The sequence below is a fragment of the Callorhinchus milii genome, unplaced genomic scaffold (assembly GCF_018977255.1).
Source record: "Callorhinchus milii isolate IMCB2004 unplaced genomic scaffold, IMCB_Cmil_1.0 Scaffold1, whole genome shotgun sequence".
NCBI classification, from domain to species: domain Eukaryota; kingdom Metazoa; phylum Chordata; class Chondrichthyes; order Chimaeriformes; family Callorhinchidae; genus Callorhinchus; species Callorhinchus milii.
In genome coordinates, this window is record NW_024704742.1 from 118,631,734 (window position 1) to 118,655,171 (window position 23,438).

The following is a 23,438-nucleotide window of genomic DNA, read 5'->3' on the forward strand; positions in this document are numbered from 1 at the left end:
TGAAAACATTCTTTGAAAAATATATAAAAGATTTTTTTTATTAAAAAGGCATTTGGGTTCATTTATCTTCCCCACCATCACCACTCTTTTGGCTCAGAGTGGTGTCTAGCTGTCAGTCCTATAACTAACTGAGTTACAACATCTTTTACAGAGATTAATCAAAACATTTTTTGGTAAATGACAGTTTCTTGGGCTCTGCTTGCACTTGCAATTAATTAAAATTTAGGATATAAAAAAAGTTTATTGTCCATTTGACATACTAGGTCAAATTGCATGCTTATTACCAGTCCAATCACTTACAAGTCTAATTTTGATACAGAATCGAAAACAGGTCCATATTTGTTAAACTCAATCTACTTTTGAAAAAAATAGATTTCAGACTTTTTTTTTGGCTAGTGCTATACTTTATAAAAGTCATACCAGGTCAATTCAGAGCCTAGACAGTTTTTTTAAAAAATCATATGTAGTTTTAGCCGCCAAAATGTTTCAGCCAAATCAAGCAAAAACATCTCCAGCTAAGGAAGAGAACATTGGAGAGTAAGCAAGACCACTATATGTCAAAAAAGAGTCGGAAGTTGGTTAAATCTAAAATTTAAGATTGGTTTGGATGAAGAAGGTCCTTCTTTGGCTCATTTGATCTAATTTTTCCATAAAACCCGTTCAACTGTTCCCATCACAGCAACATTTTGTTTTAAAAAATGAGTTTAGGGTCCTGACCTCAACTACCCTTCCTAGAAATCTGTTCCAGTTGTTAATTCCTCTCTTACCAATTGCTTTGTAAGAATTTGGCTGTTTATTCAGATTCCAGTTTCCCCCACTTGGTGTAAATCTGCAAATTGAATTAACTTATTCTGGCTCTTCCAATCAAGAACATTTTTCACCCACATACAAAAAGAGTCACAGTACAGACCTCTAAGATGCACTGCTTAATACCGTCCTCCATTTCGACCTAGCTCCCCTAACGACACTTTGCTTCTTCCTTTCAGCAAATTCCAATTTGGTGTCCATGCCTTGCCCTTGATACCCAGTTACTTCAGTTTGTTAGGGGCTCTTTCACATAGTACTTTATCAAAATGCCTTTTAGACATCTAGATATGCTATATCATATGGTGTCCCACAGTCAACTTGGTCTGTCATGCAAGATTGGTAGAGAAAAAATATTTCCAATCCTATTTGGAGTCAGAGCAGAAGTGTTAAAAATGTTCACTCTTACTTGCCTATGGGTTTGTGGTCACATTAAAATGGTAAGACCTTATTTTATTAGGAGTTTATTAGGAAACTTATGTAATATAAAAACTTGATTTTTATAGTGATTCTTCATTGCAGGGATTGAACCACTTTCATAACAGCCCAATCACCTGCAGGTAACTGAGCACCAGGCTTCTGTGATTCTCCCTCAGAATATACATTGGGAACTAAACTGGAGATCAAATCCTCCACCATTTTTCCCTCTCTTTTGGTGGGAGGGACCCAACACCTTCTGAACATCTCTTCACAGTTCTACTATAATGTTGGCAAGACATAGGGAGCCTATGGCATTTACCATAGCTGTGACAGTACATTACAACTCCACACTGAACCACCATCCCATGTCCTGCATTAATATCATTATTATTATTATTTGCATTTGATATAGCGCCTTATCATGTTATCTCAAAGCGCTTCACAGAACATCCTGTAAAGTGAATGGACTATTTTGTGGGTGAAACATATTGGTACAAAACAGAATCCCAGGGATCATTTTTGCCTCTGCAGCATTGCCAAAAAGTCTGATTAGTTGGTCATAACCATGTTGCGATTTGTGCTGCTTAAGATTATAGCACTTAATGCAGAGAATTGCATGACCATTTTAAATAAGAATTTATCACGGGCTTAGTCATGGACTAATTTTCCAGTGGTGTAAAATTGCCTTATATTTTAAACTGAAACATGTACGATTAAGGAAATGGAGATTTATCTTCCACATTAAATATTGCAGCTCTGCAGGTCACTTTAATGCTACAATACAGCAATTTCAATACTATTTAACTTTGTGCATGGACAGGTTTTTGAAGTTGGTGTATTTTATACAGTCACATGACACATTACCCTATAGCGTAAATTCAAACAATGCTGCAGCTATAACACTGCAGTAATCAACTCCCAACTAGGTCAGTTTAAAATCCATGTTGGGCATATGGAATGAATGTTTTCCTCAGGGAGGAGCCAGTTTTGGTTAGGCCACTTTCAAAACAAAAATACCTCCAAGGGATTCCAAGAGAACTGCAGTTTTGGGATTATGAAGGCAGCAAGTGCCACTGATTTCTTTGCTAAGGTTCAGAAACATCAGAAAACTTTAAACTTGGGAAGAGCATGGCTATTTAATTAAAACACAAATAACAATGGTTACAGCCTCACACCACTTCACATAAACTGCACAACCAGACATCCTGCAAACTTATAACTAGACTGAGATCTGTACTCAAGATCCTTTAAAAATAAATTAATTTAAATCATCCCAGTTAGACTTAGTTTGTAAGTAAGGATTTATTCGACTATGAATAGTCACCCACACTTTGGGAAATATCCTCCAGAGAGTCACACTTACCCTTTTATGCAGCCGTTCTGCCTCTTCCTGATAAGCAGAGAGTTGTTGTTTCCATTGTTTAACATTGGCAGTAGATTCCAGAAGTGCTGTTGTTAGCTTCGCATTGTTGTTTTTTAAGGTTGCCAATTCAGACTCCCAGTGTTTCCCTATTGTAGTGCTATATAAAATAACCAAACAGTTACTATTAAGTATGGTTATGGGATTTTTAAAAATGATTTTAATGAATTACTAAAAATTATAATGACTGCACATTTGACATTAGCAAAATTAGTTACGTTAGCATGGATCAAAACATTTGAGGCAAAAGCTTTAACTTAATCTTTAAAAATAAATTAACTTAAATCATCTCAGTTTGACTTTATGTGCAAGGATTGATTAGACTGAACAGTCACACATACTTGACACTAGTCTCTCCCCTCCTGTCCCAATCTTTCTCCTGAAAGTGGCAATTTACAGTTCTATGAACACCCCCTCTGGATCCTCAGCCATGTATGAACCTAGACTGGCAACCATTTACCATGGAAGAATCAAATCGTATCCAAATCCTGCCTTCACCAAATGTCCACACACATTCAGCTGAGTTAGCTAAACAGTAGTAACCTTCCCCGATTCCTTTTCCCTCCCGTCTCTCTATCACAAGTCCAGGGATACAAATACCATTTGTAGACTGCTTTCTTGGCTGAGATCATACGACTCAGATTGAGAATCACATGCAACATTCCTGATGTGCATGTGGGTCAATACAATAGCTGACAGTGCGTCTGCTAAGCAAAGCATGAACAAGGTTTGGTTATAGTCTGACAGTTCAGATTTTCCTAGACAACATTTAGAATAATCTTTCTTTACCAAGGAACAAGGTTAATAATAATCCTTGCACTTAACATTGCAAAACACTTCAGGCAACTGCTGTCAAGTGTTGTGAATGAGTATTTAATGTATACAAGAATATACTATTATTATAATACAGCAGCAGGAATTTAATCTTTTTAATCTCATTCTTCCAACATTTCCCAAATTCTTGTTACAGACAAACATCTTAAATCTGAAACCATGGGTTTCCAGGATTATTCCACATTATGGTACCACTGTGATTGAAAAAATACTTTCAGCCAGTTCCACCCCTGTGTTCTGGAACACTACCAAATACATGTCAAAATTCCTGTAAAACCAATTTCAATATAACATTTCCTTCTGAAGGTCAATGGCAATTATGAGGATGGCATGCCAACATTGAATAAGAGTGGGAATAGCAATTTGAGCACACCTCTGCTCAGCTTCCAATACAAGGCACAATGAATGTGATGCTGGCAAATACCAGAAGGTGAGGAGACAAATCATGCCATGCAGTCTCAGTTGTCTCCTGGGAGACAACTATAGGAAGTATTGGCAGTGGCCTGTAAGCAGATGGTGAATGTACACATTCTCTCAGCTGCTGAAGTCAAGCACTCTATAATGAGGAACAATACAAAATGTGAAACTTATATAAAGAGCCACATAATATTGAAAGTCAGCATCTAGGATTGAGGTGGCTTGATTACGGCACATCTTATTTGCACTGAATTCTAAATATATTTGGATCCTGGACAAAAGAGTGGTTTCAGAAACATTCAGACATTTTAAATCAGGGATGGTATAGTGGATAGAGCTGGAGTGTATTGACCAGGAGCTTGCTGGTTCGGATCCCATGTTTTGTTTGCTGGTTTTAGTTGCAACTGCATGGAAGGCTAAATTAAGTCTCTGCCTTCTCAGGATTAGGGAAGGGGAAAAAAAAAGCTAGGGTTCCTGTTCCTCAACAGCACCCTCAGCTAGTGCACACAGTACAGCCAAATAGGGAGAGGTCAATCTCAGCTATCATGGATTCAACAGTAAAGTGGCCTACTGATACTTACTGTTAAGTCTTATATGAACAATATCCCTTGGACAAGGTACCAGAAGGCAACCAGTGCCTTTGGAACTGCAAAACAGCATGAGGCCACACTAGAGGCAAAGATGCACGTCAATGGCAGAAAAAAATTATAAACTAAGTTTTTTGGAAAAAAAGTTTTTATCAAATCTGCCTAGAAGTGCATAAATTAAATAAATCTATTGATTAAAAAAAGTAAAAGATGAATTTTCACCAGATAGTTAATATTAAACTAAATGTATTTACTTAAAATGATGCAGCATGGAACAAGGCCATTTGGCCTGACTAATCCGTGCTGGTGTTTAAAACACCAGTCAGGATGTTCAAATCTACAGTTTGTTAATGGGGAAAATATTAACATAAACCCAAAGAGAAATGTACCCCCAGGATTCCATAATTTCAATATTGTAGACAGTCAGATTTGAACATTTTCCAAACACCCACCACAATTTTTTACGAGAGAAATGCAAAAATAAAGCAGCCATGATCATAGAATCAAAAGCAATTAAGGTTTCCTAAGCTACTTCAAAACATGTTCTGCATTTCCCAAGCTTCACATTTGTGCAGAATATTAACTATTGTAATGGTATACCTTAAAGCCTTTCTAGCCATGTTTCCATTGGTGTGTCCCTTATTTACGGATTATCCTAAGAAAGTTGACTCTATTTTACAGAGCCTGTGCAGAACTATGACATCTTATTCGACCTTTTTCTACAGCAGATCAAACTCGAAATTCATGGAAATCCCTTCATGGCTTCATGCCACCAAAGCTCCGTGACCTCCTCTGACCGTGCTGCTCCTTCCGCTCAGCAAACACTGTCCTGCTTCATGACCTGCCTTAAGACAGCTGTGTGAAAGCTCTTTAAGACACGAAGGGCATTATACAAATGTAAATTGTTGTTTGAACTCTCTCGAATTTGCAGAAACCCAGAAAGTATCAGGCCGGTGGAGACTAGTTGGATGATGGAATTCTTTGTTGAAAAAAAATTGGTACAAAATTCAAGATTATTAAGAGGAAATTGGGAAGATATTCAAAAAAGAGGAATGAAGATCTCACTGGTGAGTGAAAATAGTGACTTGTGCAGAAAAGCACCTGACTTGATTGGCTGGTTTCTATGTTGGAATATTTAATAATCCTTGCATTTGATATTGTGTCTTATGTCTTTGAGATGTTTCAAAGTACTTCACAGAATATACTGTAAAGTGAATGGACTGTATATTTTGTAGGTGAAACAGAGCAGCCAATTGCACACAGCAGTGTCCTACAAGCAGTCGTGGATTGAGTGACCAAATTATTATTATTATTGAGTAACCAAATTATTATTGTGACCAAATTATTATTGAGACCAAATTATATTTTATGAAAACCCATAATTTTTGTAACTTTAATTCCATGTGCACTATGTCATATTGGTACCATAAGCTTCTTGAATCATGACACCATTTTGCCTGGGAAGCTTAAGAGCCTTAATCTTGTGAGCTGAGCAGGATTCTATTTGAGGGCTCCCAAGTGTAGATTGACCTTTAATTTCCCAGATTAACCTGCTGCTATAGGTGGCCAGTCCCAATCATGAGCAAAGCTGTTATTTCTTCATTGTCTGGAATGGAGCCACCTCTGCATTTAGCATTGGTGCAGATTATATGTGCGCTCAAGGAAGAGAGCCTAACTTGTAGCTAATACTGGAGCTATTGACAAAACCATAAATGGTTTGAAATGCTGCAGAACAACACACTAGACAACAGACGTTTAGAAGCACATATTCTTTTTCCCCTTCTTCTGAATGGACCATTTTATTATTCCAGTGTTGTAATCGTTATCCCATTGTAATAGAAGTAATGTAGTGACTATTTAAAAAAAAGTTGCGGTCGAATCTTTTAATTTTACAAAGGGAAATTTTAACTAAACCAAACTATCGTCTGGAAACAAAATACAATTGGTTTATGAAGATTGGTCTGTGTAAAAAAAACATTGTTTATTAGTTCCTTCTGGAAAGTGATGTGGATGGTATAGATGTAATGTAATTGCTTTGCAATTAATCTCATATTTTAGACGTTAAATATGATCCGACAAATCCAAATAAATCCTGTTTAAAATGTTACCCTGTGTGTGGTTGAAATTCACTAAAATCCCAGTTAGCTGGACTAATAAGGAGGGGGAGAGAGAGAAAGAATCCAGTCCAGCGAGGTAGATTTCTGGTTAAATCTAATTACAAGAGATTAGCAATTTACTGGAATTTCTCGGCACCAGATTANTCAGTGCCAAAAAATGCCAGTACTGGCATTGCAATTGTTTGAATCGCTGAATAAGCTATCTTCTGTTCACGGAATTCAAATTGAGTCAAAGTCTATCCACTGAAGGGCATCAAGGAGATGCGGGGGGTGGGGGGGGAGGAAGTTGGGGTGAGAAGGAGAAAGAGGTTGAACAAGATGTCAAGGTTCTGCACAGGTTCCGTAAAGTAGAGCAAACTTTCTTACGGTAATCAGCTGCATGATGGGCACACCAATGAAAACATGGTTAGAAAAGCTTTAAGGACAATTATTGTATACAACTACAAAGGTTAATTGTGTCCTTTATGCATTATTTTGCTACATATCTCACTAATAAAATCTATGGATTATGTCCAGATTGTTCATTATTTAACAAGGACTATTAATACATTTTGTTAAAAGTAGCTACCTTAGAATATTTAAGCTAATGTTGTAATTTTCCCATCTTCACTTAGTTAAATTCTTCACCTACCATATGATGACACAAATCATTCATTATTTTTATGCTCAAATAAATGAATGATTAAAGCCACTGAACAGAAAAAAACTGCAGCATGAATTCCACAATAAAGCAATAGCAAACATGATTAACAACAAGCATCAAGGATCCATAGTGATTTAGACTTACCACAGTCAACCTAAGGAATACTATAATATGACTATGAATAAAATACCCAGAGATCAACAAAACTTCAATTGCATGTCCTTACCTATGAGTAAATGGGAGTGAACTCTGGTTAATTTCGGCTCGTGCATCAGAGTCCTGAGCCACATCTTGAAGGGATCTTTCATCATCCGTACCATTAATACTCTCAGGTGTCAGAGGTGATTGCAGATCACCTCCTCCAGACTCCTGCAATGGACAAATAGATAGGCAATTCAAAACATCATTTCAAAATACAGGTGGGAATAGTATGATGCAATGTTCTAGGTCATCAGGTCACTGTTGACATCACTTCCTGCATGTTGTACATTGTGTGCAAGCAGCATTGCTGACATGACTGACGCTTCCCGTGTGTAGCACGCTGGGCACAATGTGCAGCAAGCAATGGCAGTGGCTACCCAGAAGTTGGCCATTCAGTAGCACCGAAAAGCAGCTAGTCAGCACAGGAAGCTGGGTTGTACTATGTTTTTGGTTGGTGAAGGTCCACAGGACCACTGCAATAAGCAAGGAACACTATAACATAACATGTAGGAGCAGGAGTAGGCCATTCGGCCCTTCGAGCCTGCCCCACCATTCAATCATGGCTGATCTTAATCTAACTCCAGCTAATAACCTGACCCTGCCTTATCCCCATATCCCTTAATCCCTTTTGCAATAAGAAATCTATCTATCTCAGTCTTGAATATGTTCAAGGACTGAACGTCAACAGCCCTTTGCGGTAGTGAGTTCCATACATTCACCACCCTTTGAGTGAAGAAGTTCTTCCTCAACTCAGTGCGAAAGGGCTGGCCTCTGATTTTAAGGTTGTGACCCCTGGTTTTAGTTTCTCCAACCAGGGGAAACAATCTCTCACTATCTACTCTATCATGCCCTCTGATGATCTTATAGGTTTCTATAAGATCCCCTCTAATTCTTCTATATTCTAGAGAACATAAACCCAAATTGGTCAGCCTATCCTCGTAACTCATCCCCTTCATCCTTGGTACTAACCTAGTAAATCTACGCTGCAACCCCTCCAAGGCAAGTACATCCTTCCTTAAATAAGGAGACCAAAACTGCACACAGTATTGGTCTCACCAGGGCACTACACAGTTGCAGCAAGACTTCCCTACTCTTATACTCTAATCCTTTCATAATGAATGCTAACATACCGTTCGCCTTCCTAATTGCTGCTGCCCCTGCAGACTAACTTTCTGTGATTGGTGTACAAGGACACCCAAGTCCCTCTGGACGCTAACACATTCCAATCTCTCCCCTTCTAAAAAAATAACCTGCTCTACTGTTTTTGCTACCTAGGTGGATGACTTCGCACTTCGCTACATTATACTTCATCTGCCACCTACCTGCCCAATCACCTAATCTATCTATGTCTCGCTGCATTTTTTTAATGTCATCCTCTGTGTTGACACTTCCTCCTAGTTTTGTGTCATCCACAAATTTAGATATATTAACTTTGATGTCCTCATCTAGATCATCCTCATCTATATACCTTAATATTTTCAATAAAGTCCTACTCTACAAGGATGGCCTTTGAGATAATGAGGTAACATTGATCTTTTATGTCAACTGTATCTGGAATCCAAGTCTGGATTGTGAAGTGGTTTCACCAATCATTATCTAACCTCTTCCGTTGCCATTACAGGACAGCAGTGTGGAATATTGCCAATTCCCAACAGCCAGGATCACAATTTGGACCACTTGTGCACCTGTAGCCAGCTGGTTACAGAGGGCAGAGGCAAGGAAGCAGATCTCGGTCTTCAACGGGACAATGAACAGATGAAAAAAAGCTGTCCCACAAATTTACATGATAGAAGTCCAACTATAAGTTAATACCCTCAGAAATTTACAATACTGACATTCAAACTCTGGTATTTGAATAGGGCAAATTATGCATAGGAAGTCTATGTTAGCCAATTATGCTTTATTTATACTCACTGGGACAAAATACGCAATGCTACCAAATTCCTCAGGAATGAAATAAATTCTCAGCCAAGGTCTGAACATGAAGATATAAAAATATGCTCAACACACAAATACCAAAGTATCCCAATAATCAACTTATGATATTTTCACTCTGTGCCTTTCTCCTCATCAATCACATGCATTTTTGTGTAGTTCATATGCATGTAGGAGATCCTCCCAAACTGTTCAGAGTTTAATCTCTGGGAAAATACTGAATGCACGAGAGCAATTAGTGAGATGTATATGATGGATAGTTGAGTTATTCTGTGGCTTTAGAGTAAATTGGTTTTGTAACAACAGATTTGTTTTAACAACAGCAGATGTCAGGCTGCCCAGAATCAATCCCACAGCCCAGGCCGCCCCAGAATCATACATAATTGAGCAATATTCACACTGCACGATTGACATGTGTGATTATTATAAATTTGCATTTTATTTCTGGGAATACTTTGGCCATTGTGCTGTTTGTTTTTAAAAATTCAAATAATGAATGTCCAGGGAATAAGTTATACAATTTGTACACTGAATGTCAGAGCTTTCAAGCATTGTGGATTAGTTTCCAGGTTATTAATTGCCAGGTTGCTAGGCTGGACTCAAAACATAAGGATTTTGTTCAATTGTTAAAACTATATACAGAATGAATCAACATGCTTTTCTTTCCATCACACATGGTTAGTCAGAAGCACATGTAGGCCAGATGAGGCTCTTTAAGACCCAGCTTTTTGACCTACTGGGAGTCTGACAAAAAGCTCTCAAGAGTTTGACAAAATCGCTCTGCATGGATTGCCTTTACAATCCCTCTCAACAGTATGCCTTAGATTAAGACATTTAAGAAAATAGACAAAACTAAATCTTCCTGCTCTATAACTAGAATTAATCTTGAACATTAAACATTAACAGCACTAATTCCAGAATTTAAATCTATACCATGTAATAATCCCATTTGTCTGCTATCATAGTGTTTTACTGATATTTACCTGGGAAGGTGTACTGGTTAATTCCATTTTTTCCTGCATTTTTTCTTTTGCTATCCTTGCAGCATCTTTAAATTCTTGGAACTTTTCAGCAAACTATTGAGAAACACACTACAGTGAATGTTTGCATTTCAAAATAATTGTAGCTTAAAGACAAAAAACATACAACTCCCACCTTAAACTACTCAAGAGTTTATTCACAAGACACACATTCCTCACTCCAAAATACAAGGTGCTTTGGAGTTTCACATACTGATAATGCTCTAACTGATATTCAACCGTTATGTACCTGAGACCTGAATGCAAGCATCAGTCATAAACACGATCTAGTAGCCCCTAAAGCAAAACCATTATGTAAGTTAAGATGTCAATGGTTTAGTGCCCTACTTCTCCACCATCTATCAGAAAAAGAAAGCTTACTCCTTAGCTTTTGCTAACCCCACTTTGATCAGTTACTTGTTGACACTGTTGGGATCAGAATTTAATTATTCTTTTTAGATAAATTAGATAGAATAGGGATTATTGTATTAGATAAATTAGGTATGCTTCTTTTGGTCAGAAGTGAATTACTGTGTTAGGTGTGTTTATGTCAAACTGATTTATAGAAGTACAATCTTGATTGTGAATGTTTTAATATTGATTGTTAGCCATGTCAAGATGATTTGCAGAAAATATGGTTAATTGCATTGAGCTGAGTTGCAGAATATCCACCTAAGCGTGGCAAGTGTTACAGTGTGGCTGTAATCACTTGATGTCTGTATGTTATGCCTTGAAGAGTCAAATTGGTTAAGAAAGAAATTAACTGGTTATCACAGCTGTAGTTTGTCTTGTTAACTGTTGCTGTAAGGTCCTGCATAAGAGCCAGCCTAAGGATGCCTAGGGCTGGCCCCAGCCTGATTAAACGATTATCAGATGGGTGTAGAAGTGTGGACCTGCACGGATCATGATGTTAAAACAGGAACCATGATAAAAAGGAGGATTTTAGTTGCATTCTCATTAGATATCATTTGGTCCTATTAAGTATGAATGGGGTTTGAAGACATCAGAAATGCACACTGGAGATAAACAAGTTAGCTCACTCAGATAAAATAGACCTCCTGTACATGATGCATTTACCATAGAAAATTGCATTGAGTCACTCGCTGGGGGATAATAGGTACAATTTTAAACAGTTCAAGTAATGGATGAACTTGATTTTAAAATTCTTAGCATTTCTCCTGAAGTACAATATGTAACACAGGTACTGCAACACCAAACAGGTTGCACTCACTCACTTTAGTTAGGTGATGTTCAGAAGAAAACCCCAAGCCATAGACTGTATTTGCACGGCTGTCTGGCCATTGCCCAAACTTCTGTGATGTTTTTGTGAACGTCATGTTTGGAGTAATTGTGCTGTTGATTATTGCCTGAAAACAAAACACCATCATGAATATCTGAAACATTTCTTTGACAGATTTCTGGTAGTTTAATTTAACTTAAATACATTAAAACCTCATTTCCAAATTTACTTCACATTAGGATTCTTTTCACTCAAGTTGAATATTTCTGCTGAAGTGGTAATTTCTGGGGCTGGCAAACTGAATCATACACAACCTTTGGCACCCAGTGCCAATAGCAGACACTACCAGGTTAGATGCAGCACACATTAAAATCGAAAAAGTTCTCTTCTCAAAAGATCAAACGTTGCTAACTGGCAAGACCTCAGATCCAACTGAGATTGCTTTGAAGTTGAGGTCTCATAACATACATTGTACACAAGGCAACAGAAATGCTACAACTGTTAAAAGTACCACTTTTCCAAACTCAATTGGGATGAAATTCTGGTCAGATGTACACATAGTAGTATTAATGCTGTCAGCCACGAGAGTTATTTCACCATTAAAATCATGTATTGCCAAAAGTGCTGGATGCAATGCTGACTGAAATTTAATGTCCAAATGTCTCTTAACACAACTTAATTCCAATCTCATAACTGTAGATCTTCAACAGCGATGTAAATCATCATTTCCTATCCAAGTCTCCTTTTGGCTTTCAATATACTCAGGTTCTACTTCTGGCATACTCATGGATGTGCTGCATTTGACTATTATTATGCATTCACACAGGAAACACATAGCAAACCAGTGCAATGAAACACCAATATGGCAGATAATTACTGTTATAATGAAACTATTTTGGGGAAATGGCATCCATCATTTAGTATAAGAAGAGCAGTGAAGTATAGCTAATCCCATCTAACTATAGCATCTTGGGGCATCCTCCCGAGGTGAAAGGCGCTATCCAATTGTAATTTTGTATTGTATCTAAATCTTCAATTTGTGCACTAAATGATTAAAGCTTCAATTTGACAGTTTGGCAACACTTTAAACAAAATGTTCTATTGCATTATATAAGATGGTAATACAATGGTCTAGAATTCTCAACATTCACCTCAGCTGTAAAGAGACCTCCTTTACCCCTTTCATCCTTGGACTTAGATGGCAAAATATGAGTGGACCTGGTTACAACACAATTAGCAAATATGAGATAAGGGGCACATATTGATGCAGTGGCCACTTTGGTGAAGGGGGAAAAAGGGAAAGAACAGGAACCCGAGGAACAAACACCAATAAAAATTGCAATATTTAAATAGTTATTCCAAACATTTGAGATTTGAATTATAGGTTCAACTTGTTAGGAGCCTGAAATATTTAATAGATTTATTTAAAAACACTGAATTATCAAGAATCTGATCATTTCAGGAAGATTTGACTATTACTGGAATTCCTTGCAGCTTTCTTCAGTGAATCAGTATCACTCAACTGATTGATCTAAAACTCAGGCAAAGAACCAAATCTCACTCTAAAAATTGTATACAAACAGGGACTTAACAGAAATTAAAATTCAGACATTTTAAATTGCTAACACTAGTCTAAAGTATCTATTTTATATAACACCAACATTACATTTGTATAGCGCCTTATATGGCAAGACATAAATTAATTTGTTAAAATGCCTTTGGTGACTGTCATTGTAAGTGCATGTTATGCAAATTGTGTAAAAAAAAACATGTTGAGTTGCATAAAATCCTGTAAGATTGGAAATTGTTGCGAGATTCACATTAATATAAAACATACAATACCGCCTAGTAGGATAAAACACTCATGGTAGGCAATTGCAACGCCCCATGCGGGTGAAAGAAAAAGCTGGCCTTAAAATTTAAAATCTCTCTTCCATATGCCCCATCTGAATACTCTACAATATCTGTACTGCAATGTAATAAAGTGTTCCATGTTAATCCATCTTCAATCCATATAAAGATATTAAAACAGTCTATGGAGATCAACGTTTAAATGCAATAGGGATCAGTCAACAATTCCTTTCCGCAGACCCAATGACCATTACTACTCCTTTCCCTCCTTTGTTCTCTCCCCTTACCAAACCACAAGATCAATTTGTATGAAGAAGGTCCTTTATCCCATCTAATCTCATCCCTTGAGAACTACCCACCTACATCCTCCCCTCACAGTATGGAACCATCTCTTGAATGAGTCCAGTGTTGGCCTCAACAACAAATTAAAATCGCACATTTCACGTTGGGAGGACAACCACCCATCCTGGCAACCTGTCCCAGTCATTAATTACCCTCTGGTTAAAGAAAAATTCCTGGTATGGTCCTGAAATTGTCCTTTGCAACTATAAACCTAAATCCTCTTATTCTACCATCTTAGTGCATCCTACAGTATTTTTCTGGGCGTTTTAAAAATCAATCCAATTTAAGTAATCCAGCCCCTCATTATCAGCTGTGTACAGCACACTATTACCTCATCACCCATCCTTGGAGTAAGAACATGTGGTTTCACACAAGTTTTCCAGGTCTCCATGTTCAGTTTGCTTCGGGATCTTTCAGTAACAGCTGTTTAAAAGCAAGCAGATATCCTTCTTTCTGCTGAGTTTCAAACAGGTGGCCAGCATCTTACACTGCTGTTTAGTAAGAGAATTTTAATTTCATCCTCTTTGCAATTGAACTTGCCCTGAATGATTGTACTCCAACATGAATGTATCCAATGGGTCATCACAAGGCCACAAAAAGTGTTCTCGTTTCCAACAAACATCACATAAAATAATGTAACCGTTACTGTGGTCACTAATAGCGGAGAATGCCGAATTACTCAAGTTAAATTCTAATCTCATTCCAGGTTTAGCCAGTCTGATCCAGTCACCGGTTTACTGGGGTCAGGCCTATAGAATACAAAATATTAACCTTTGAAGTGGCAATCCGTTTAATATGATCAATTGGTCTGAAGTGAAAATACTATGATATTTCATGGCTCTAAATCTTTTCCAATTATAGGAATTCAGTTGACAATATAGATATAGCAAAATGTCATTTACATGCACGACCAATTTTCCATATAGGCCTGTGAGATACTGGCAAAAATGTAGTTTGTGTGTGAACGTACATTGAGGTTTTTAAAAAAGAACTATTCTGAGATTGGTATGACATAATAACACCCCATATACAATTTCACACAAAAGTATTTTTTCATGCTAGTAGCAAAGACAAGTCTTTATATTTTGCTGTATATAGTTTGATGTGAAAAACAGACCCACCGAGAGAAAAAAAGCAAAGCTAGAGAGAGAAAGAAAAAAAATCAAAGCAGGAGAGAGAAAGAAGGGTTGGCAGGTCTGGTACTATTGTGATAAGTATAATTTCTGATGGAACAATGTTTTAGTTGGCACCATAGCTAATTTGTATTTAGGGTTACTATCTGTACAATTTATTCATCGGCAAAGGGATCAGTCCCAATTAGTGAAGATAAATTGGCTCTACTATATGTAGCAACAGATTGGTTTCCACCATCATACCACAACCACCCGCTCCAAAAGAGCGATGGAAAGGACCACCAATTTTCAGCAAACAGACAAAGGTTATGTAATGTCATTGATCTCAGACTTTGTAAAGCACGTGTTCATTTAGAATATCTTAACATTTAAAATAATTAACTTATCCATTTGAAAAAGTGCTGCTCTCATCTCTCGACTGAAGAAGACTGATCACAGGTCTATTGGTATGCCTGAAATTCTCAATCAGAGACTAATGTATAGAAACTCACAAGTCTGCATACCTCTCTTTATAGAACCATTACTAGATTGACATTTCAGTCAGTTTTCAACACTCATAAGACGCTTCAAATTTCAAATCATGTTCAATGTCTTGTGAAACAAACTATAAACCAGGGTGTATGTAGATCCACTATTCTACATGAGCAAAGACAATCCTATGCACCTTTCTGTCACACACTTGTATCACTCAAGTGAAAAAATACAGTTTATATGGGAATTTAACTCACACCAGTTCAATTTAATCCTTCAATGAGACATATGTGTATGCTGATCAGATTAGTTGGGTGCTAAGTGACTAAGGGCAGACTGCCAATTGCCATTGTTCTGAACAGTTTCTAAACACTTAGCATAGTACATGAATTGGATTCTAAAGTCTTCTAAAATGTGTTCAACTGAACCAGCTGAGAACAAAGAGGGATGCAGACACCGTATGTCAGGCACAATATCATTATTTTCTTATAATAAAACATCAAATACAGTGTGATCTTCACCGCTCAAACACAAAAAGTTACCAATTACTATGGAATATTTAAAACAGCATCACAAATATAAATTCTACTAAAAGGGCTCATAAATTTCACAAAACAAGTAATTTACATCACTCAGAAATCTCTACAAAAATTATTTAAAATGTTGTACTTGACAATTTGTACTTGATTCCTTATTACATCAATTTCTCAAATTGTTTCACAAAAGGATTTTGAAGTGTAATGACTATTTGTGGACACATGCAGCAGCCAATTTTGCACACAGCAATATCCTACAAGTAGCCATGAAGTGAATAGTTTTTTTAAAAAAAATGTCAATGGCCAGGACACCGGCAGAAATTTCTCTATTTGAGTCGGGCCATGAGATCTTTAACATTTATCTGAACAATAGCTCATCTTTGAGCACCTCTGACAATGCAGCACTTCCCCAGCACTATTTGAATGCCAGCCTTAGAATCCACAACCTTCTAAAGTGGGAGGAAAATATTCTACCAACTGAGCCAGACCAATAAATTGTCTAAAACAAAAAAATTGTGGTTCTCAATTATATTTTTCTGCTTTACTTGAAAATAGTTTCTAACATGTTAAACGCTTTCCTAATGTGTACATTAAAAAGCTCTTCACATTAGGATACAGTTTAATTCCAAGTGTTTTATGCATTGTACCTTCATGCAGGTCAACCCACCTTGGACCCGTCGAGGCTGATTATCCTGTACACATTGCGTGTACTGTCATAGAAGTAGGACACAGTCACAGCGTGCTTGCTAGTTGGGACCCAGTTCTTCTTGGTGTTAGGGTCGATCTGGAAGACGTGGGCTCGCGTGCTAAAGATGGGTTGTTCTCTGAAGGACAGAAAGTAAAAAAAATTATGAACTCGGTTGGGCTGCAGAATTGTTGTACACAAAAACAGGCTGGAGATGGAGACAGGACTTAATGCCATTCACTTCAGTTTTCATAGGGAACAAATGAGGTTCTGTTAGCAAATGCCTTCACAGCTGGAAAGTGCTAGCTGTGTAATCAGAAGAGCAAACAGCTAAATATAGAAACTAAGTATAGCAATTTGTTTCCCTTCCCCTTGCATCTATGCACTCTGCAAATATTGCCAATCATCTGTACTTGGTAAACCTTTGCCTTCAACATCAAGAAATTGCTCTCACACAAAGTACAGCAATTCACTGAGGGTCAAGTGGGACAAAAGTAAGCAAGCAGTTGAGGGGAGAGTTAGATGTCTTGGCCCAATTTGCATTTCATTTAACAGAAATCTCTACAAGACATTTTCTCTGGGGAAAAGGAGGTAAGTGAGGTCTCCTGTGTATAAACATATAAATTAAACTGGCTGCAGGGGTCTATGCTTGGCAACAGAATTTTAGAATCAAGTCGACCCTCTGTGGAAGTCTCAGTAATCCATTTCCTGAGCCAGGTGGGTTTGCAGTACTCCAAGGCATTGCTGGTGGCAGCCCAACTATTCTGGCTTGTCAGCAGGACTTGGGAGGGGCAAATCAGTCACTGGGGAACTGCGAACATCAAAGATCAGTGTTCCAGTGACTACAACTAGATCAATTTGAAAGTTAATGCCTGATGACAGATCCAAGGGACACCGGTTGGGCACCAGCTTTGATAACATTGGCAAGTTTCAATCAAGTGTAAATACAGCAAAAGTGCATGTCTTGTGTATATAGGAGCAACAAGGGAGTGAGGGCATGCAGGTGGCTCAGTTCATCCTTCTCTCATTAAGGAACATGATGCACAGGTAGGATGGCTGCACATTGTTTTGGGGTCGGGCGGAGAAACAAAGAAATAAGGAGAAATGAAACAGAATACCCTTGATAACTTGTCACTTGAGGGAAAATGGTTCAGTGACGAGTTATCCAGTGTCAAGTTAGTGGTGATGACAAACTAAGACAGGCTCAAGTTATCAGGTGTTTACTGCATAATTAGCATACACACACACACACTAAGCAATTCATAAAAGGCACATTTTCAGGGTTTCCACTGGCTGTGGCAAGTATCTGGCCCTTCTGTGCTACTGATCAATAATTTACAATCTGGTATTCTAGTAGAGGCAAGCCTTTCACAGAAGTTTGCAAACTGTACATTATAGCGCTTAGATTTTGGAGGATGTTTCTAACAATTTCCTGACTCTTGCATTTTCTAAATTCCATCAATCTAGGGCAAAATCTAATAAAACATATGAACCATTTTACCATATTTTTGTCAGCCAGGTGTTTCACATGTGGAAACCCATCACCATGCTTATCCAAACAAAACTGAAAATTCCATGCATCCTAAGCCACCCGCCCCATACACACAAGATGCAAATAACTAACCCTCCAAAACTGCTAAATTAGGATTTTAATTCCAGAATTGATCTTGCTAGAGACAGACTAATAACCCTCCTTACATTTGATTTAATAACCTTTAACGTCAGGACTGTAACGTGTAGTCCTTCGGATGGGACGTTAACCTGTTCAGGCGGACATTAAAGATCCTATGCCACTATTCAAAAAGAGAAGGGAGTTTCTCCCAGTGTTCTGGCCAACAAATTCCCCAAATAAAAAAAAACCTGGTCACTCACTCCACGGCTATTTATGGGACATTGCTGCACGTAAACTGCCTGGCACTTCACCCATGAACAAATGAAACCCACTTTACTGTATACCCTGTAAAGTGCTTTAAATTTTTTCAGTTGAATGTCAACAAGATTGAAGCCCTCCTGATTGGCTCCCGTCAGCGCCTCCACACCTCAGGCGCTGACAGCATCACTATCCATGGATGCACACTCCACCTTACAAAGCTAGTCCAGAACCTTGGCATCTTGTTTGAGCCTAAACTATCCTTTCTACCCCATATCCATGCCATGACACACTCTGCCTTTCCCCACCTCCGCAACATCACCGGCTCTGCCACTGACTCACACCGCAGGCTGCCGAGAACCTCATACACGCACTCATTCATTACATCAAGGCTTGACTATGCAAACTCCTTGCTTGTCGGCCTCCCCAACTCCTCCCTCCATAGGCTGCAGATCATCCAGAACTCTGCAGCCCGTGTTCTATGAACCAGGCTCTATGACCCTATCACTCCCATTCTTGCCCAACTCCACTGGCTTCCCATCACACAGAGGATACTGTTCAAGATCCTCAATAATAGTGCGAAGCGTAAAGAGTCAGGCTCACTTTGCATTCTATTAATTCAACAATACAGTGACAGCTGTGTCAATGTGTCCAACATTACCAGCACAAAACAAAGCTTTCTTTTATAGAACTAAATCTAGAAATCCTAATCTTAAACTTTTGAAAGGTCATTTAACACAAGTACAACAAATGGAGGGGACGCGGAAACGAGTCAGCTTTTTTTTTTGAACTGCCATCTCAATGCTAACTACATATATATATAGAAAAATCACAGCTTGCTATGTTGAGGAATAAAATATAAAAGGCACTAAACTAAGGGTCATCGGAATGCTTTTGACAGGTGCCAAATTGGGTGCGGGGGGGGGGGGGGTTGTCACGTAAGTGGCTGAGGGTTAATCTTGGCTCTGCAATCTGTCATTCTCCACAGTGGTAAACTGACGCATTAAAAGCAGCAACTGTTCACTCAGTAATGCTTGAAATTACACCCGTTGTTACCAACAGATACTGTATCTGAAATTCTCACAAGCTATGCAAATTATCCCTTGAAATACAATTGATCAAATCAAATTCACAAAATTAGGCTGATATCTTGGGAAAACAGTGTAAGCAATAGTTCTTGGGGGGGTGGGGATGCAAATATAGATCCCTTGATGCTTTTCTCTCACCATGGTTTACTGCAGTTTTCTCAGTGTATGATTCAGAATTCAGATCTCATACCCCAGTGGAATATCATGTACTTTTAATTAGTTTTATTGGACTTCAAGCACTTTTTCTTAATTAGTTGTATCTAATTATTTTTCTGATTTTTCTCCCCACCAACATATGCCCCTCTGATCCTAGTCTCTTCTAGTTGGGCTTATTTTACTAAGCTCTGTTGTGACAGAGGCAAGAACCCATTGTCAAATCTCCAGCTTCAATTACCTGTGATTTCCTCTTCTCTTGTGAGAAGCAGTTCAGCTTCTTCCTTCTGAACTCCGATCACAAACTGAGCAGAAGAAGCATGAACCCCAACAAGGAGAACCGACCAGGAGCAGAGAGGCATATATTAGTGGGGAGAATATTTGAAGAGTTGGACACAACTAATTAAAAAAACATGGATACTGGCTGCCCCCTGGTACCCTACTCAAGTGGCCCCTGTTCATGAGCGAGCCTTGGCAGTGAGAGGCCACTCGACTGTAGAAAGTCATCACTGAGCTTAATCTCTTCTCACCTGGCTGCCACACGTGTGCAGCTACTTACATGATGCGCAAGAGTGACTTGAGCAGGAACCCAGCTGAATTTTCCCCTCCCGAACTCCTGGAGGGCCAATTAGTGTCACACAGCTCTAAAACATGATATTTTGTATGCCTATATGCAAAAATTACAACATGATCAGATTGTGTCCCATTAAATACAGTACTTTACATCCAGATAGGATGATATTTTATACAAATACAATATGTGAACCATGCACAATTCAATATTCTGACACTGACTGTATGCATGCATTAACTATACTTGAAAGACTTTTTTTGCATGTATTTCTACAAACTTTTCCATTATCAGTTTGTACTATTAAATGTAAGTTGTTGTTTCATTAGGGTGCAGATTATGGACATTTTCAGATGTTCCACTTGCGACATCAAAACATTTCTATACTTTCAATTCATTCGTACAATACAGACGTTTCAGAGATATCAATATAAGCCGTTGAGTATTGTACTGATCAGTATATAATGCAATACAACATGTTGCATTGGTTTGATCTGTTGCAAGAATGCCGCACAAAGCTGGACCTTGATGTTCATTTACATTTCTTGAGCAAACCAGGCACAAAAAAACTTGCAAAACATTGATAGTTCAACAGTCCCATGAAATCTGTAGAAAAATTCCAAATGTAAATTGGAACCTGCACAGATTAAGCTGTTTTTTTGAAACAGGAAATATATTTTTTTAGACTGGAGTTTCCCTGTTGTGCTATGATAGAGCTAGAGAAAAGTGCTTTTATCCCACTCAGTCATTTCCTGGGTAATTGCACTTCATAGAATCTAATTTGCCATTTAGCTTTGCTGTTCTCAGACTGTGGCGATCAGTCCATATACCACAGACTGTTCTTCCGCCTAATGAAACATTTGTGTTAGAATTCCTAAAGGAAGAACAGTCCCCAAAAGTGGTGAAATGCATATGGAGACTACTAATTATGATGGATCAGGTCAAAGAAAATAAACACTGAAGAGTTACAGAATATATAATACACATCACTGAATCAGTAGCTCGACATCAGATTACAACAATTTATTGCTATTTAGATGTAAATTCCCAAATATGAGAGCTGGCTAAACTTTACCTATCGAAGATAATAATAATAATAATCCTTGCATTTGATATAGCGCTTTTCACGTCAGGAGGACGTCCCAAAGCGCTACACAGAACATACTGTAAAGTGAATTGACTGTATATTTGTGGGCGAACGCGGCAGCCAATTGCGCACAGCAATGTCCCACAAACAGTCGTAGATTGTAAATGACCAATTTATTATTGTTTTTGGTTTTGGAGGGATTATTATTAGGCATGTGGAGTAAGGAAACTTGCCCAGGAAACTTGATCAGGAAAAGCTCAAGTGAAAGGCTTCCATTATTTAATCATACACCTAGATAAATTAAGTTATAAAACACATAGCATAGCAACTCGGTATCCATTATGAAAATAACTGAATTCAACGTTGAAGGCAGAATCATGGTGACGACCTCACAGAATAGAAATCATTTCTGATATTGAGAATCAGGACTACTAAATAATTCAATAATAAGTTCACAATGCTTGAGCAAAATTATTACTTTCTTGGTTACCAGTATCTAGAACCAGAATTTGCCAGTTATACATGAACCACCAACCCACTGGCTTGCACCTCATTCGTTTTTGTAGAAAATGAAGAATTCAAATAGATGTTGGCTTCAAGGCAAATCTATTCAATTACACAGATGTGCATTGGGATTTAAACTACATGTGCAATACTGCGTTATGAATGAGTGCCTTTAAATGGCTAGTTCCAAGTATCAATTTCACTACAGTAGTTCATCAACCTTAAAGTAAAGATTGCTGGCCCTTTTAGTTCACATGTCAACCTGCTGATAAGTTAATCCAAACCATCACACCTATGATGGGCAATGAACAAGAGCAGACTACAATGTAGAAAGAGTATCACAAGTCGTTTTATTAGTAAAATATGAGACTAGGGTTTAAGTAGACCTTCCACTGGATAGTTTCATTCAAAAAAAAATTGAATGAAACATTTAGGTTGAAAACAATATGCAAACTAGGTAGTAAGTCTAACGAACTGAAACTTTTTTCCCTTAAATATTTCACATGGAAAGCAGACTACCAAATGGGATAAAACCTTGCTCATTTGACAGATAGGAAATGATACTGATAGAGAAGCTAGTTTTAATTGGGATTCATGTTAATTCCATTAAGTAACAAATATTGCATCGCCTCCAGAAGGCCACCTGGTGCTTACATCATGTACTGTATTAAGAAGCAATTTTTAATCTGCCTACTGATGTCATCTAAAAACTCCTACTCAAAGGCCACTAAAGCAGATGCTCTTAATACTAGCAACTAAAAAAGAGCACTTTCCCCATGCAATTCTGTTTGGACTCTGATCTGCTTTTGGAAATACGAAAAACAAGCACTAAAATAATCCTTGCATTTTTCACACTTCGCACATCCATTACATTTCTCTCATACAGGTTTCCAAGTAAGCTGAATTATCATCAAGATAACCAATTCACAATTTTGCTGGGTACAGTGCCAGAGTTAACAACTAGCAGACAATTTTGCTAACTGGTTAACATTGATTGATGCACATTTGCCTAGATCATCCAACTACAGTTCCAATATAAATTGAACTTCAGTGGGATTGAGACAATTGCAAGCATTTCCTTAATTATTCCTATTAAGTAACAATTTCAAATTACCATGTATTGATTGAGATTGGCAATAACACAAGTTCTGTTAAATACCTAAGATTCTTGTCATTAGTCCCTATGCATGCCAGTTTTGCACTATATAATGAAGTTCTAAAATAAGATTTTAGAATAAGATCTGTTACACAGGTAGAAGAAGCAAGTTATTCAAAGCAGTCTTTAAGGACAATAAGTAACAAAGGGCGTTACTCCATTCATGATCTGAGTACTGCAACCTAACCATTGCTGAAAGGTTGTTCCTGTAGATTAATAATGTACATCTTAGAAGGTATTTAGTATTTTTATATGAAAGCCACATTTACACTTAAATTCAGTGTAAAACTAAACAGTGTAAAAAAAATAAAGCCACAGTTTCTGTGCAACTCCATTGCAGCAAATTAAATGAAC

At 37.8% G+C, this 23,438-nt stretch overlaps 1 protein-coding gene across 1 annotated transcript in view; it reads right to left on the reverse strand.

Moving 5' to 3' along the window:
- LOC103177858 (homer scaffold protein 1) overlaps positions 1-23,438 on the reverse strand; it is a 59,223-nt gene that overhangs the window by 23,174 nt on the left and 12,611 nt on the right. Inside the window, exons 2-6 of the mRNA XM_042334807.1 lie at positions 16,638-16,794; positions 11,633-11,764; positions 10,362-10,454; positions 7,469-7,611; positions 2,588-2,744 (exon numbers count right to left, since the gene is read on the reverse strand). Of these exons, the coding sequence (XP_042190741.1) occupies positions 2,588-2,744; positions 7,469-7,611; positions 10,362-10,454; positions 11,633-11,764; positions 16,638-16,794 (682 nt within the window). The remainder of the gene's footprint in view (positions 1-2,587; positions 2,745-7,468; positions 7,612-10,361; positions 10,455-11,632; positions 11,765-16,637; positions 16,795-23,438) is intronic.